The 15,915-nt window shown below is 37.7% G+C and overlaps 1 protein-coding gene across 1 annotated transcript in view; it reads left to right on the forward strand.

Moving 5' to 3' along the window:
* The window catches only part of LOC104698632 (cytosolic phospholipase A2 epsilon-like), a 32,409-nt gene extending 16,494 nt beyond the window's left edge, over positions 1-15,915 (forward strand). The window contains exons 7-21 of the mRNA XM_010414047.4: positions 1,111-1,153; positions 1,602-1,665; positions 2,991-3,133; positions 3,281-3,370; positions 4,071-4,108; positions 5,742-5,877; positions 7,737-7,873; positions 9,044-9,266; positions 10,144-10,258; positions 11,056-11,193; positions 11,469-11,576; positions 12,380-12,571; positions 13,050-13,219; positions 14,254-14,440; positions 15,300-15,915. Of these exons, the coding sequence (XP_010412349.2) occupies positions 1,111-1,153; positions 1,602-1,665; positions 2,991-3,133; positions 3,281-3,370; positions 4,071-4,108; positions 5,742-5,877; positions 7,737-7,873; positions 9,044-9,266; positions 10,144-10,258; positions 11,056-11,193; positions 11,469-11,576; positions 12,380-12,571; positions 13,050-13,219; positions 14,254-14,440; positions 15,300-15,508 (1,993 nt within the window). The 3' untranslated portion in view covers positions 15,509-15,915. The remainder of the gene's footprint in view (positions 1-1,110; positions 1,154-1,601; positions 1,666-2,990; positions 3,134-3,280; positions 3,371-4,070; positions 4,109-5,741; positions 5,878-7,736; positions 7,874-9,043; positions 9,267-10,143; positions 10,259-11,055; positions 11,194-11,468; positions 11,577-12,379; positions 12,572-13,049; positions 13,220-14,253; positions 14,441-15,299) is intronic.

Genomic DNA, 15,915 nt, shown 5'->3' on the forward strand with positions numbered 1-15,915 from the left:
AGGTGTTTGCTTGAGTTTTGTTGTTGATGTTTTCTTATAGTGGAAAGTTTTTCCTGAATGTTCTGCACTGTGTTTAGCCAGTTCATATTTTTCTCTTAAAGGAAAATACTGACTTATAAACAAAACTTTGAACTGTTTATGAGCTTTGCAATTTTGAGTGAATACTATCATGTATGTTTATGCTGAAATCTAATTGTTGTGATAAATTTTCACTTTAAGTGGATAAAAACAATGTCATTTATTTAATTTTGAAGGAATTGTAATGTCTGGTTTCAGCTGAGATGAAATACATACATCAAGTACAGAACTAAATGAGACCTCAAAATGTGTAATCCATGACTTGTAAAGTTTGAATAAATAGCTCATACTCTCTGCAGCAGGCTGGGGAGTCAGTGCTCAATCCTTGTGAAGTTACATATATATGTATTCCCTTTGGAGTAATCTGAGTTCTTGAGACTATATGAATTTACATCTTTTAATTTAATGAAATGGTAAATTATAAGATATCCTTAATGAGACAGTGCTTGATTTTTCCAATGGAAAAATAGTTTAGAATATAAACATTGTTGGCTGCAGTATATGAATTCACCCCTGCCCTTAGATGTGGAAACACATCTATACATACGGTGATCTGTTACAATCTCATGTGTGATTTGCAGATCATTTAATAGAGGTAAGTACAATTTCTTCTGCCATGATGGTAATTTTTTTATAAGTTGTGGAAAGCTAGGCAGTTGTATTAGTTTTTGAAGTACAAAAAGTTGGATAAAACTCTGTAATGCTTAAAAGAATCAAGATGGATTTAACAGCTGCAGCTGTTCTCAAACTCAGTATGTCACTCATTGCGTGGTTTACTAAAGCAAATGTTTAAGACAACAGGAGTAGAAATTCCAGCTTCATGTTTATCATGAGTGGATGGAAAAAATTGCAACTCAGCTCATCACCTAATCCTATGCTTTGAAGTATTTTTGAGTGAGAATATTAAAGTCAGAGATGTCAAAGGTGATGGGGGGGGGAAAAAACTAATGTGTTAACCATAGACTTAAATATTTGTCTGAGTTTTCCCACCCATGACATTATCTTCCTTTTTTTTTTTTTTTTTTTTTCTAGTCTGGATTATCCTGATGGCATTATTACAAATGGAGTACTAGTGGTAAAATATATTCATTACGATATTTCTTGTGTCTGAATAACAAGTGTTCATGTTTCTAACTCTGGAAACTTTGAGCTGTGTCCCAAAGCCAGTACTGCCACCTACTTTCTTCTATAAACCCATAGGCTCAGCACTATCAGGAGTTAATGAAGAAAGTGTTACAATGCTCATAAAAACAGTCCCGTATCTTAAAACACTCATTAATTTGAACACAGCTCATCTTCTTTGCTTAAGTGTCTCTCCAAGTTCAAGCAGCTCATGAGTTGTTCCTCTTTATTTCAGTTTTGGAAAGAAACACCGTATCATTATTGCCCTCATGTTATCTGAAGACATGGATAATAATTGTCTTGTTCATTGATCAGCCAGAGGGGTTGGTTGGGAACAGTATGAGTCACTCGCAATGACATCTACACTTCTCTCAATCATTATTTATCCTCTCTTCCTGCAGGCACGTGAGGTTTCCTGTTTGGAGGTTAGAGTGGATACAGGGAAGCTGAAGCAGCAATCCACAAGTGAGGTTATTGCTTCATTAGCCTATTGTTCTTGTGTTGTGATTCAGTCATTATAACAGACATGGAAAAAAATTAATAATCCATTGTGCATGTTGCTCTGTGTCACATAATACTTAGTTTTGCCATGCCCCACCTTGCAGAAAGATTGTATCTGTCAAAATTCAAGTTCGTCAAGTATTTAGTTATGAGGCAAATCTTAAACTGATGCAAAAATAGAGCCATGCATATTAGAATGAGAAACTTGGAAAAATTACGTTGGTTCTCTTTGTTTATCACTTGTTCAAAACAAATTTTTCTAACTAAGTGGGATCTTTAAAAATTATCTTATAACTCATATGTAGAAATCTTATCCCATATGTTTGATTTGGGCTTGAGCATGTACAAAGTTTCTGCACATTTAGGGTTCTGAAGGAGGCTCTTTCTTTTGCTTCTTTAGCAAAACTAATACCCCTAAGTTTAAATGTAAAGTTGTATCACAGGGGTCTCTGCAAGTTGCAGGAAAGTACTCTGCTACCATAGGATCACCAGAACAGTATTTTGTCTATAAAATGTAGCTCTAACAAATACGGCAGGATTCTTCACTAGTTTTTAAGTTGATTCAAATGAACAGTAGCTTGTGTAAAGCTGCTCCTGGGGCAAATCTCAAAAACTCATGACTGTTCTGGGTTAATTCATGGATGGAAAATTGACTTGTATGAGGAAAATGGTAGCAATGACTGAGTTGCATTATAGGAAGTTTCAGACTGAGATGTAGCATGGAGAGGAAAGGTTAGTGACCTAACATTATATGTTTTTTGGCCCTGATCTTGCAATAGAACAGCATATGTTCTGTCTGTAAACATAAAGGCTTTTCTGTACAAGAACACAGCCTTCAGGTTGTTTCAGTTTTGGTGACATGAGGACACATGCCAAGTAGTCTGCTTGAGTTTTGGGTTTATAGAATTATTTGACTATTGATCTTAATATTACAAAATGTATACTATGAACCAGAACAGACTGCCATCAAATAAATGCCTTTAAACTGACAATCCTTTAAATCTAAATCTTGGTTTAATTTACTAATGGACAGCATCTAATAAATAGCAAGGTACAGTATTTTAAAAATCTGTGAATTCTGTATATTGATTATTTACACAGATTCACCAAGATATTTTATATCAGTTTTCAGTCTGTTTTGGCTACCTGAAGTCTACTTAGTCATTGTGGTATAAGGAAAATTCAACAAAAAAGTGTGCAGAATAGAGGTGGATTGGGTTTTTTTTATTAGATATGTGTGTTTGCTTGTAATAGTTAAAATTCTGCTTGTTCCTTGCCTCTCTGTTTAGACCCTGAGCTCACATTTACAGTGAAAGGATCCCATGAAGGAAGCCAGAAGATTTTGCTGGACTCTGGCCCCAGCCTTCATATAATCATATTTCACTGCATTATAAATGACCAGACAAGACTGGATATCCTATTACCAGAAGAGGTAAGTTCTCCTTCTGTCTGTTATTATTCAAAATTAGAACAAGAAGTTAATAGAACCAGTAAACTGAACTAGCCTTCTTAGTGGAGAAGTTCTAGAGATGATAAACCTTTCATGTGTTGATACCCAATGCTTTTTACATTTCTTCAGCTGGCTGATGGAAATGAAACAGAGAAATCTGGGGTCCTTTCCTTCCCTCTGAATTCACTCCCTTTGCAGAAGGAAATAATACTAGAAGAGGTGAGTATTTTTAATATGTGCTTAATATTGTCCCACTGGAAATGAAGTTACCAAGTAAACAAAACCACTGTATAAAATTGTACAGCTATTTATTAGAAATGTTAAAAAAATTTAAGGTTGTCATATTCACTTTTAAGGAAGAAGGTGTTAACAATTACTTCAATAATACAAAAATTGTTGCAAACCTGCATCCCACAGTTAGGATTAAGTGGATTCAAGGAACAAAAAATGACTGTTACATGCACATGCATTCAAAATAACTTTTTTTTTTTTTTTAAAATATTGGTGTAATACTGGAATGGCTAACAACTGAAAAAAGGCCAATCCAGATTATGAGCTTAGTTCAGATTTTAGTTTGTCTAAGTATTGATATTGGGGGTTCTTTTGTGTGTATTTTTTAAAATTTTATTTTAACAAGGTAACTTCTCTCATTCTTGTTCCCCTTCTAAGTGTGCACCCTGGGAACTGGTATAAGAATGCAAGCTTGTGGCACGCTCTCTGCCCCAAACACACAGGCTTATTAGAGAAGAGAAAATTTGATTCCAGGGCAGGGAGTGACGCTTTGGTTAATTGTATAAAAATAATGTCCTTAGCCATATGATTTATTATTTGAGAACCACCTCTCTTAGTCTGAGCATTGCCTGAGCTTGAAGGAAAGAAATGTTTGGTGGTAATTAGCTTTACCTTTCTCATTTTCTAGGATAATTCATTTCACTTGTGCTTGACAGCAAGAAAATGGTAAGATAGCCTCTTTTTGTCCTATCATCCAGGACTACTGTAAACTAGTTCTGTAGGCTTTTTCTGTGATAGGTGGAGAGATGAACACAGACCGTGTGAGTGCTTTGTGTTGTGCTCACGTGGTGCATGAGGTAAGTGCAAGTCAGCTGCAGTTACAGGACCGTGCAGTTCAGTAGGAGCTCCTGAGCCTCCATTCAGAATAAATGAGCCTGCTCTGTGCCTCTTGTTCTCACACACGAATAAAACTGTACTATTCACTTACTAATTTTATTTCCCATTTATGCCAATAGTCAGATCTGCACAATGACTGAAATAAATTCTATTGGTCTTTAACTTTGCAAAATCACCAAAACAAACATAGGGTAGCCTGGCTTCTGCCCCTTCTGCTTCACTGAGCAGAATGGGGGCTGAGACCTGACTAGCTGCACCTCTGCCAACCCCCTTGCAGGGACAGAATTGCACCAGTGACAGGTAAAGTTGAAGACAATGAGGTTTTATGGTACAGCTGAAAACTTCCTATGTTTCACAGCACCCCCACTATTGGGTGATATACAGAAGGGAAGCAAGGTGGATTTTCACAGCATGGGAGAGCTTTGTGTAAATGGAGAGAGCTACCTGTACAACCTCAGCCCATAACAAAATATATTGACATGTAAATTTAACACACAGAGATATAGAAACAAAGCAAGAAAAATTTTAATCTACTGCTAAAAGAGTTGTTTGGTTTTTGTAATGTAAATCATTTGACCTTATTCTGTTTTCAAAATGACACTGATAAATCAAAATTGCTGGGGAACAGAGGTTAGTAGCATTAATCCTTGAAACATTAATATTTGTGAAATGCTGGTGAAAATTATTTTCAGGACAGAGTTTGCAGCCACCAGAGGGTGATATGACCCAGAAGATTTGGTCGATATTTAGTGTTCTTCTCACTGATAAGGGTATTTATGTTGCTGAAGGCACATAACATTAGCTGCCATTTGACTGGGTTTGCACCTTTTTCCTGAATTTTTTTGCTTGTGCTTCACACTTCTCAAGGGAAAAAATTACATGTGTCTGCACATGTGAAAAAAAGAAGTGATGAATGTTCTTGTGTATTTGCAGGATGAAGCTTGCAAATGCTTATCTAGGAATCTGGTCAGGACACAGGTGAAAGGCTGGATTTCCCAAGACAGAGGGTGACCAGGGCATGATGCTTGATTTGAAGTTCAAGCTGCATCACATAACTCATTAGAACTCTCACTTTAAATGCTGCTAGTGGATTGTCAAAACCTGAGAACAAGTGATGATGTCATCACTTGAATTTTCCAGGATGTCATAGTGATAAACAGGAATGGATACAGAAAAAAGTACTTCTGAAATTACTCCTTTTGGTGCTCTTTCCCTGACTTGTGTGTCTTGTCTTTGTCTCCATGTTCACAAGAAATCTAAAGTACCTTGGAAACTCCTCTTCATCCTCACTGTTATTTCTTGCTGGCAGTAGAAATGTTTGTTTTTCTTCCTTCCTTTATCAATATGCAGACTTGGAAATAACTTGTTTTACAGATTATTTGTTTTTTGATTACCTGTCTTACAGATCTTGAAATCAGCTGTAATTGATGTGTGCATTGATTTGTCCCATTGTCTATTCCAGCTCAGGAGACCTGGATGTACGTTTGGGGTTTAGCCTGTGTGTGGAAGAGCAGGCCTTCCTGCAGAAAAGGAAGAAATATGTTGCTGCTGCTCTGAAAAAGATTCTTAATTTGGAGGAGGATCTGAAAGAACATGAGGCAAGCCAATACAGTCCCTGGTAGCAACTACTCTCAGGATATCAAGGCCTGGCTCACAAATTCAAGCAAATAAAATCCCAGTTTAATTAAGCCTTCTGGTGTGGGCCAGGCCTGGTCACCTAGGGCAAGAGATGAGCAAGAGAAGCAGGGGCCTGTTAATGTGGCAGAGCAGGGGAGGCAGGATAATGTCTTTACAGACCCAAAAACTTCTCAACAGCTCCTCAAACTGTCCATTCCTGTTTATTCTTGGTATTGCTCATAGGAGGAAAATTTATAGTGGGCAGACATGGAACAGCTGGGGGATGCTTCCTGAGAAACAGAGGGCCTTAACTCAGTGACAGAGACATGGTGGCCATGGCACACGTGTAAAGGGTTTTGAGAGGAAGAAACAAATGTTTTCACACAGACATCTGAATAAAAATTCTTGGAGGGGTTTCTGCAGCAAAAAAGGTGTATTGTTGGGAAAAATGAGGGATAGAATAAAACCATCAAGCTGGCAAAGAAGAGTGGTTCTTACAGCATCACTGAGTTGTAGATGAAATAGCTGATTTTAAATTTAGCTGTATCACTCTAGATCCTGTTCCTGCCTCTGTAACTGAGTAATAAGTTTTGCAGCTGCTGATGCCTGACTGGGTTGCTGACCATCAGAAAAGTACAAACATACCAATAACAATAACACTCTTTAGCTGACAGTTAACAAAAAGGAGTTCTGTGGAAAATATTATTCAAAAATATTAGTTTGGGTTCAGAGCAGAGAATAATATGGGAAACAGAGTTTTCAAGAAAGCTGGAACAAACATTTTTACACAGCTAAGATTCTCCTCACACATGGAAAACTATTTTCTAAAAACATCTAATTACTCTGGCTCTCTTGTTCATGTGTTCAACTTCAGATTTATGGGAAAATATCCCCTCTACCTTGTTAGCTGACTTACATTTGAACTGAAAAAAAATCATTAGAGTTTTAACTTAAAATAGATTAGAAAATGTAAACCCCAGAATATAAATTTTGGAGTTTATTCTGATTTTAGTTAAGATTATGAGATTTTCCTCATTATTATTTTATAAAATTTCTTAGATTTAAGATCTTAAAGAGTTTAGGGTAGGAACAACATCTGTTTTCTGGGTTTTCTGTGCTTTTGTTTTTTCGTAGAGCGGGAGAATTATTTTCTTCATGCTCTATTCATTGACTTTAGAACACAGATTCCTTTATGAAATTGGAAGCAAATACTTTAAAGGTATAAATAGACCTTTTCCATGGGGCGTGTAAGCATCCACACTCTGGATGCCATCGGAAGCAAAGGGTGTACTAGATCAGGAAAAGATTAGGAGACAAATAGTCTGTCTCTTCAATTACACTTGGACCGTGGAGGGGGAAACCCTACCAATGACTGTGCTTCAGGACATAAAGTAATTAATGGCCTGGGGCCAGGAAGGCTTTGGCTATTGTGTGGTCTGGCTGATTACAGGGCGATGTGTGTTCCTCTGTGACACTGGTCATTGTTAGAGGCAGAATCATGGATCCATAATCTGCTCCGGTGTGGTAAATCCTGTATTTTCTATGACAGCTTCTAATAATACACTTTGAGAAAAATTCCAGAGTGGTGAGGCTGATTTCCAGTTATATGTTAAGTAAGCAGCTTCCCACCCCATCTGAGTGGGTAAGACATAAGCCTTCCCTCTCGCATCAATCAGGCAGCGGCAAACAAGCTTTTTCCAACAATCACATCCTTTTCATGCCAAGTAGCATCCCTGCTTGTATCAATGCCTGCAACCTGTTATCTGATTTCTGCAGTAAGGGTTGTTTGTGTCTAATACGTGCACAGCTTTTGCTCCTTCTGCCTTGCTGTGTTGAACAGGTGCCAGTGGTGGCCATTACGACAACTGGGGGAGGAACGAGATCACTCACAGCCATGTATGGCAGCCTGCTGGGCCTCCAGAAACTCAACCTGTTAGACTGCATTTCCTACATTGGAGGTTTATCGGGTACCACATGGTGAGAATGACCCAAATGAGGTTTATGTGTTCTCTGCTCAATATTGCTGGCTCTGTATAACACCGTTAGCTTATATGGCACTTAGCAAAGAAAAAGCATTTCCATTCTCCCCACAATCTCCCCTCTGTCCACCTGGAGCAAAGAAACAAAACAGATGGATTAAGAGATCAATCACCACATTCATTAACTGCTTTTGCCACCCCCCTGACTCAGTCTATGCCTGATATTTTCATCTAAATGCTCTATTGCCTTTTCATATTTTATCAATTATACCTTAGACTAAATGCAATGAATTTGTCTTTAGACTGGAAATTGAAGAAAGATGGGAAGAAGAATTTATGCCTGCCATTTTCTGGTTATTCTCACTTCCATTTTGGATTTACAGTGCATCTCCCTCTGGTAAAAGATGTATTTGGGGCTAGTGGAATTAATACTATCGCAGAAAGTCCAACAAATTACATCAAGTTACTGACCTTGGAGAGACTGCAGCTATGGTGGCTCGTTGTGAAGTGCGCTCTTCCCTCGGAGGGCATAGAGCAGATGATGTCATACTTAAAATAACTGAAGTATTTAATCAAGTAGGTTCTAGGTACCTCCACTCCTCTACACCTGTTTGGAAGAGGAGAATTTTTTTCACTGAGGTGTGTGTCACTTTATGTAAGTCCAAATTTTAATGGTAGGTTTTTCTTTTAACTTCTTTGTTTTATGTGGAGATCTGAGTGTATCTGTCTGTGTTATGATTTCAAGAAGACAAGTAAGAATGGTCATAAAAGGACATGCCCAAAACTGCGCAGTTTTCTTGTTGGCACAAGCCATTAGCAGACATATGGGAACAAACGCAGGACTAGAGCAGAGTAGTAGTGACTGCTCCCTAGATTTCTCCCCACCTTCCAAGAAACTGATTTGATGAATAATTGTGGAACCTTGTTATTTAATAGCCTTGGGTCTTGTTTTCTCCTCTCCCTTGAATTTCAAGATAAGTTTTGAGCCCATTTTATCATATCCAAACCAGCGAAGCTTGGAGGTTTTGTTTGCTCCTGAAATGAGCGTATTTTAAGTGTGTTTACCTTTTAGTTGTGAACCCTGTAAGAATTAAGTTGCACAAAACTTTTCTGAAAACAAACCACAGCATTACTCTTCTTTCATTATTTTCTTCTAATGTTTCTTCAGGACCATGGCAAACTTATATGAAGATGCTAATTGGTCACAAAAATATCTGGAGGACGCAATCAAGGAAGCTCGCAAGCAAGTAACCAAATCCAAGATCTGCTGTTTTTCTTTGGATTGTCTGAAGTACTATTATAATGACCTGATGGAGAGGACTAAAGAAGGACATAACACTTCTTTCATAGACCTTTGGGGTCTTGTCATTGAATCCATGCTACATGATAAGGTACTCCTTTCTTCCATATAACTGCTGAGCTTCTATAGCTACAGTGGAGAAGAAAATAAATCCTGGCATGCCATTCAGTACTACTAATGCAAATAATTAGTTTAGCAGTTGATTAAATATTATATATTCAGACCCATTATTAAAACACTGATCTGGATTTGAAGAGAGGTTGACCTTGAACTGAAGGAGCCATGTCATACCAGTCAAAGGTATTCTTCCTCCTTAAAGAAAGAAGTACCCTGAGAAAAAATACTTTGAATTGTAAATGAATCACTTTGGGCATAAAATATTCTGACTAGAAGAGGCACTTAAAAATTTGAAATAATTTACTTCTCTATCATAAATGAAGATAGATATTTATAAAGTGACCTAGGTATAGACTGCATATGGAGATGGCTCACATAGTAAGAATGACCATTTTCTAAATACGGTATAAAGTTTTAAGAAATTTTATTACTTTAAAAATAGTGTATCTTAAGTAGTTTCATTCTGGCTTAAGTTTATACAATGAAGTTTTAAATTGTCATGTTCAATAGAATATATTCATGAAAATGCAAAATACCTTAAAATATGATCAATTCTTTGCAAAGACCCAGCCGAGGAAAGAACTTTACCGTTCACTTAGCTGCATCATCTTTCCTGGAAATGTTTTTTTTTTCTTGCTGAATCTACAATCAACTTCTCTGCATATCTCAAAATCTGAGAACTCATATAGGGTGCAGCTGCTTCTTCTGGGATACTTGCCAAGTTTGGAATATCCCAGATATTTCTCAACAATCCAGTGACCTGGGAATGGATAAAGCTGATAATTCACATTATATTATTTGAAGTGCAAGTTGTTTTGCTCATTCCATTAACCCTTTTTAATCAAAACCAGAAAGACGAGCACAGACTCTCGGACCAACGGCAGGCAGTGGATAATGGCCAGAACCCACTGCCCATCTATGTGGCCATCAACCTCAAGTCCAATTATAGTGCCCAGGCGTTCAGAGGTAATGGTTATGATTTAGATTTCTTAAAAAATTTATAATTTCAATGGTCTAAACTAAAATGATATGGATACAATCAGCTTTAATAATGAAATAGTCTTTTCATTCTAATTGCAAGTAATGCCCCAATAAACCATTATGTTTTCAGATAATAGTGACTGAAACAAACAAACAAAAAAAATCCAAACTTCTCTAGTGTTTAGAATTTAAGTTCTTCATTTTTCTAGAAGTAGAAATGTAATTATACCACAAAACCTGTCAAAGTCACAGTTTATCCTGTCACAAAAACCTTGTAATGAAACAAATTCTTATGATGATACCACATGGTCTTATTTTAAACAATTAAAGAAAAAACTTTGAAATTTTGGGTCCAGGGTCAGGAAAATCACTATTTCCTCTACTATTAATTTTCACAGTATTTGTTTAACATGAGCAGCTAAGTACATGACACCAAGTGAATGCTAAGCTCTCTGGCACTAGAGCCCTAAAGGAAACAAGTTATGCATGAGCAACATATACTTTGGGGTAAGATTAACTATATTGAGGGAATGCTTGTGGTTTCATTCAGACCAGGGCTTATTTGCTGGAGGTTGCTGTATCACAGCCTGGGACTGCCCTGCCATGGTGTGGAAGGACCTCATGTCATCGATACTGCTGGCAGTACAGATACAGCCATGGCTGGTGAATGGCGTGCTATGAATGAGCCAGTGTCTTTCTCATTGTTTGCTTCCTGGATCTCTTCTGTTTAGTGTTAGCTAACATGGTATTGCTTTTTCATGATCTGGCTGCTGTTGCCATAGAGTGGCTGGAGTTCACTCCTTATGAAGTTGGTCTCCTGAAATATGGAGCGTCTATTCGCGCAGAACACTTCGGAAGTCAGTTCTTTATGGGAAGGATGGTGAAGAAGCTCTCAGAGACTCGGATCTGCTATATGCAAGGTGACTATTGCCTAGGGGGGAAGGTGGTCTACTGGAAGGACAGCTGGCATGGGCGAGTATGTGGTCTGTGGTGGACAGCACTGGGAAGATACCGACAGACAGGTTGAGCAGGTGTGAGTTTACATTAGCAAGGACATACCTACTAAGTATGCCCACAAAGGTATCCATACAGACAGAAAGGAAGTATCCAATGGGAAGAACTGAAGGTATGTATCAATTAAGATTCTTCCAAGGCTACTCCATCAATCAGCTTCTCTTCCTCTTTCACGTTGCAGGCATGTGGAGTAGTATATTTTCCATAGATGTGATGTATGTCTGGAATTTGGCTGCTGATTCAGAAGATTTTTGGTGCAGATGGACCAGAGACAGAGTAAAAGATATTGGTGAGATTTTTAATTTTTTTGCACCACTGGTATATATTGCTTATGTTCTGTGAAGATGTCTAATGCATAAAGAAATGCTGTCAAAGTGAGAAAGTAAAAGATGAGGAAAGTGAAGCAGAGATGTCAGCTAAGAATTTTTTTCTGCCTGATTTAAAATTAAATTGTGCTTCTTTGGAAAAGCTTTGGAAAAACTGTACCTTCTTCTGAAGGTCAGACGGACAACAAAACCAGTCTCCAGAAGACATATAAAAGTCACGTTATATCAAGAACACATCTTAAGATTGTTAGAATATGGTCCTCCTTGGCCAGTAATAACACGGGTAGAGAAAACGGCTCTTGCAGAAGGCTGTTTTCTCCACTGAGCTGCCCATGGAGAAAGCTTACTCTTGCTGTTAATTGCACAGGGAGCCTGGAGTGACTGGTCTCCTAACTAAGCTGGTGTTGCTGCTGGGTGGCACTGACATGCATTCTGAAAGTGTCCTGTTGAAAGGCCAGTGCTGTCCTCCTGTATGTGTTGGGACTTGTCTCTCCCCTCCACCACATGTTACCGTAGAGGTTGGGCATCATTTGAGGAAACTTAGAGTAGAAGGTGGTGCTTACTGCCTGGCAGCCTGCTGCCTGCAGGTAGCTGTCGTTTAATTCACTGTCTAATGCTGAATTTTATTTGGTGGCATAGACCTTAAGGGCTTATAACTGTGTTTGGTTTACCTTTGGAGTGGGGGATGATGATACTCCATTTTTTAAAATACTGATCATTTCAGAAAACTATCCTAAACATAAAATTTCTTCTTTCCATCTTGCAGCAGAAGAACCCTTTCTGTCTGTGAATCCCTATGAGGTAGACACGTGTCTATGCACTCCCTCGAGCATCCTCTCCTCTACTCTGCGAGATGTCTTAACAGGACGCCCAACAATTGCACAGTATCCTAATTTTATCAGAGGCTTCCAGCTGCATAACAAGTATCTGGAGAGTGAAGGATTTTCTACCTGGAAAGGCACAGTAAAACAGCCTGTTTTTCAGTAATATTCTAAGGAGGTTTGGGTTTTGGAATTCACTTAGGATTTCCAACAAAGAGGAAGAGACAAGATTGACTTCTGAAATGCCACTTCTTCCTTTACAAATGGAAAACATTAAAGCCAGATTTGAATAGCATTTCCATTTTGGTGGGGGCTGTTGAGGGGTGAAATTGTATCTGGTGATCTGGGAATTTTGTTCCTGTGGATAAAGTGAGCTCAGCCTAGGGAAGCAGGAGAGATCTCCCCTTTAGGGCTAAAGCAGTCTGCAGTGCCCAGGAAGAAGGGAAGAAAAAAGCAGTAGCATGTCACTTACTCCTGTAAATAAGTGCAACTAGAGTGAAAGGAAGACAGGAACAATAAGGGACAAAGTTCTCCATACTTCGCTCTCTACCTTCCTTCAGAGGAGAAATCAATCTTGTGCTTTATTTGTTGTAATGAGAAATAATTTTGTTTCAGACACAGTGATAGACTCCTTCCCAAATAAACTGATGGAAACAGCAGACAATGAGCTCTCCCTTGTTGATACTGGCTTTTTCATTAATACCAGCTACCCTCCACTTTTAAGATCAAAGAGGGAGGTGGATGTCATCCTGCATTTGAATTACAGTGGAGGGTCCCAAACACTGGTAAGAAAAGCCATGGTATCTGAGATGTTTTTCCTTCATGGTCTTTTTGTCTCTAGCACTCGTCAGGTAAAACACCTAATTTTTCAGTACTGGAAGGACAATTGGATTATTGTTATCTAATTTATTATTTAGATTATTAGGTGATTTATTTCTCAGTAACTAAGAAAGATATTAGAAGAAAATGATTGATATAGGCATTTTTAAATCATCATGGTCTTCACTGGATTCAAGAATTTTGAAAAACTGATGGATTATATTCTGGATTATATTATAAAATGATAGAGTGTTCTGAAACTCTGCTACTGATTTGTGTTATCCTTGTACTGAACAAATTACAAAGGCAATGGAAAGTCCTGAAAATATTTTAACAGATTAAATGAGAAAACCTGTGTCTTGGCCTTTATACCTCATACCAGTCTTAGGGAAATGTAGTGACTAATGCCAGATTGATTAATAATTAAAAGAATATAATTAGTGTTGCATATATAATGATAATAATATAAAATTAAACATAGGTATATAGTAAATATAGCTGTTGAAGGTTTTTGGGTTTTTTTATGAGGTCATAAGATATGTTGATAAGTGTATTTGTTAATAGGGAGTCATTATCAAGCAACACCAATTATGCAGAGGACAGAAAGATTGGGAGAGTGGTAAATAATGAAGAAGTCAAGACAAGGATGCAGAATAATCTGGACTGATGTGTTGCTTCTCCATTCTTGCAGTTTCTTTGCCTTCCCCTTCTGAACTGGTTTCAATGGAATTATAAAATTAGACCTGTGGCTTTTGGATTCATTTTCAAGTTCAGAGAAAGTGACTATTTTCTTGTTTTGCCTAAAGCAATGTGGAAAATAAGATAAGCTACAATGTCTGGTGTGGTTATGATTGTTTCCATCTGAAATTTAGTGTCTTGCCAGAGGAAGATTCAAACCTTAGAATATTCCTGTTAGCTGCTGGAGTTTAAAATATCCAGGTCTCTGGATCAGTTTTGATTGTTATAAGAATTTTATATATTTTTTTTTTCATTCATCCAGCCTCTGGATCAGATTGCGAAGTACTTCTCAGAGCAAGAAATTCCATTTCCCAAAATTGAGATAAGTGAGGAAGACAGGGAAAACTTGAAGGAGTGCTATGTGTTTGAAGAGGCTGACAGTCCACAAGCTCCAACAGTGCTTTTTTTTCCCCTAGTAAATGACACCTTCAAAAAATATAAAGCTCCTGGTGAGTCATCTTTGATAGCAATTTTAATAAAAAGTTGTTTTCCTAGTGAATCCTTTCTATTTCATAAAGTATCACTGTCATCTCTGACCTTTCCAATGCCAGCACGGGTCTCATCACTGACAAACATAACTGGTCTGTGTCAGCATGTCTGAACTATATGAACTCCTGAATCTTTTCTTAAAGCACTTGAGATTAATATAGGCACTTATTTCACAGGAGCTACTAGAGATAGTATGAAGGCAAAAATTTCAATATATGTACACCATAATGGGTAGGTTCTCAAGCTGTTTTACTCTACAGACATGGACTTGTGCACTCCTGCTTGCCAACAAAGATGAGGAAAAACCTTCTGCTGGTTTTGGTGTTAAGTCCATTCATCCAAGTTTTTTTCCACATATTTAAAAGTGATCTCCCAGACTGAGGCCTGAGATCTTTGGTTTTAATTGAGTAATATGCTCTGTCTGAGTGAAATAATTTCTCCTGAACTTTCAGTGAGATGGTTATTATTTTATCTAGTACAAGAGTATCTGGTTTCCTTTTTGCTTGTGCTTTTCTAGTTTGAGTAACAAAGACTAACTATGTTGTCCCAGCAGTGGTCTAGCATTGCTGCTACAAATGTTGTTCTAACTTCAAGCTGTTTGGGTGATGTAAATGTCAAATGGTGTAAAATCATATTTGGACAAAGGCTTGATCCAGATGCTGAAGAATACAGTGCTACTAGCACAGAACTTTTACTTCCCTCTGGCAAATTATACCTCTCCTTCCTTCCTTTTCTACCTATAATTATGTAAATACTGATAGGAGCCACATACTGCAATAAAACCTTATTGGTGAATCTCCCTGTGGTTCGTCCCCTTAGGTGTGGAAAGGAGTCCTGAAGAGATGGCTGAAGGCAAAGTTGATGTCTCCAGCATCCTCTCCCCATTTACGACAAGGGAGGTGTGTTTCAGTGAAGAGAATTTTGACAAACTGGTGAAACTGACTGATTACAATGTCCTGAATAATGAGAAGTTGATTATTCAGGCCTTGCGCTTGGCAGTGGCACGGAGGAAGCAGCGGAATTATTAGCCACCACACACTAGCTTCAAATTTTCATGTGGTATTTCTTGGGTTGTCTATGGTTTGGTGAGGTCAAGATGTTTGATTCTTATTGGTGATACTTGCAGAAATCACATCGTCCTAAGGACATTCTGGACTCCACCCTATTTACATGGCTCTTCAGACAAAAAGATTGGAATTTACCAGTTGTTTAACCCAAAACAAACTTCAAAGCAGAAAATTCATTTTTAGTTTTGTTACCAAGTTACTTTACCAATTGCTATATATATTCAATATAAATTATTACAATGTTGTGTAAGATAATAATGAAATATGTGGCTCATTAAAATTTGTATCAAAATAGTATTTATGTGGTGGATTTTCTGTGTGGCAGAACAACAATCCCTTGAAATGAAATTTCTTTGATGAAAAACTAA

Source organism: Corvus cornix, chromosome 5 (assembly GCF_000738735.6).
Source record: "Corvus cornix cornix isolate S_Up_H32 chromosome 5, ASM73873v5, whole genome shotgun sequence".
Classification (NCBI taxonomy): domain Eukaryota; kingdom Metazoa; phylum Chordata; class Aves; order Passeriformes; family Corvidae; genus Corvus; species Corvus cornix.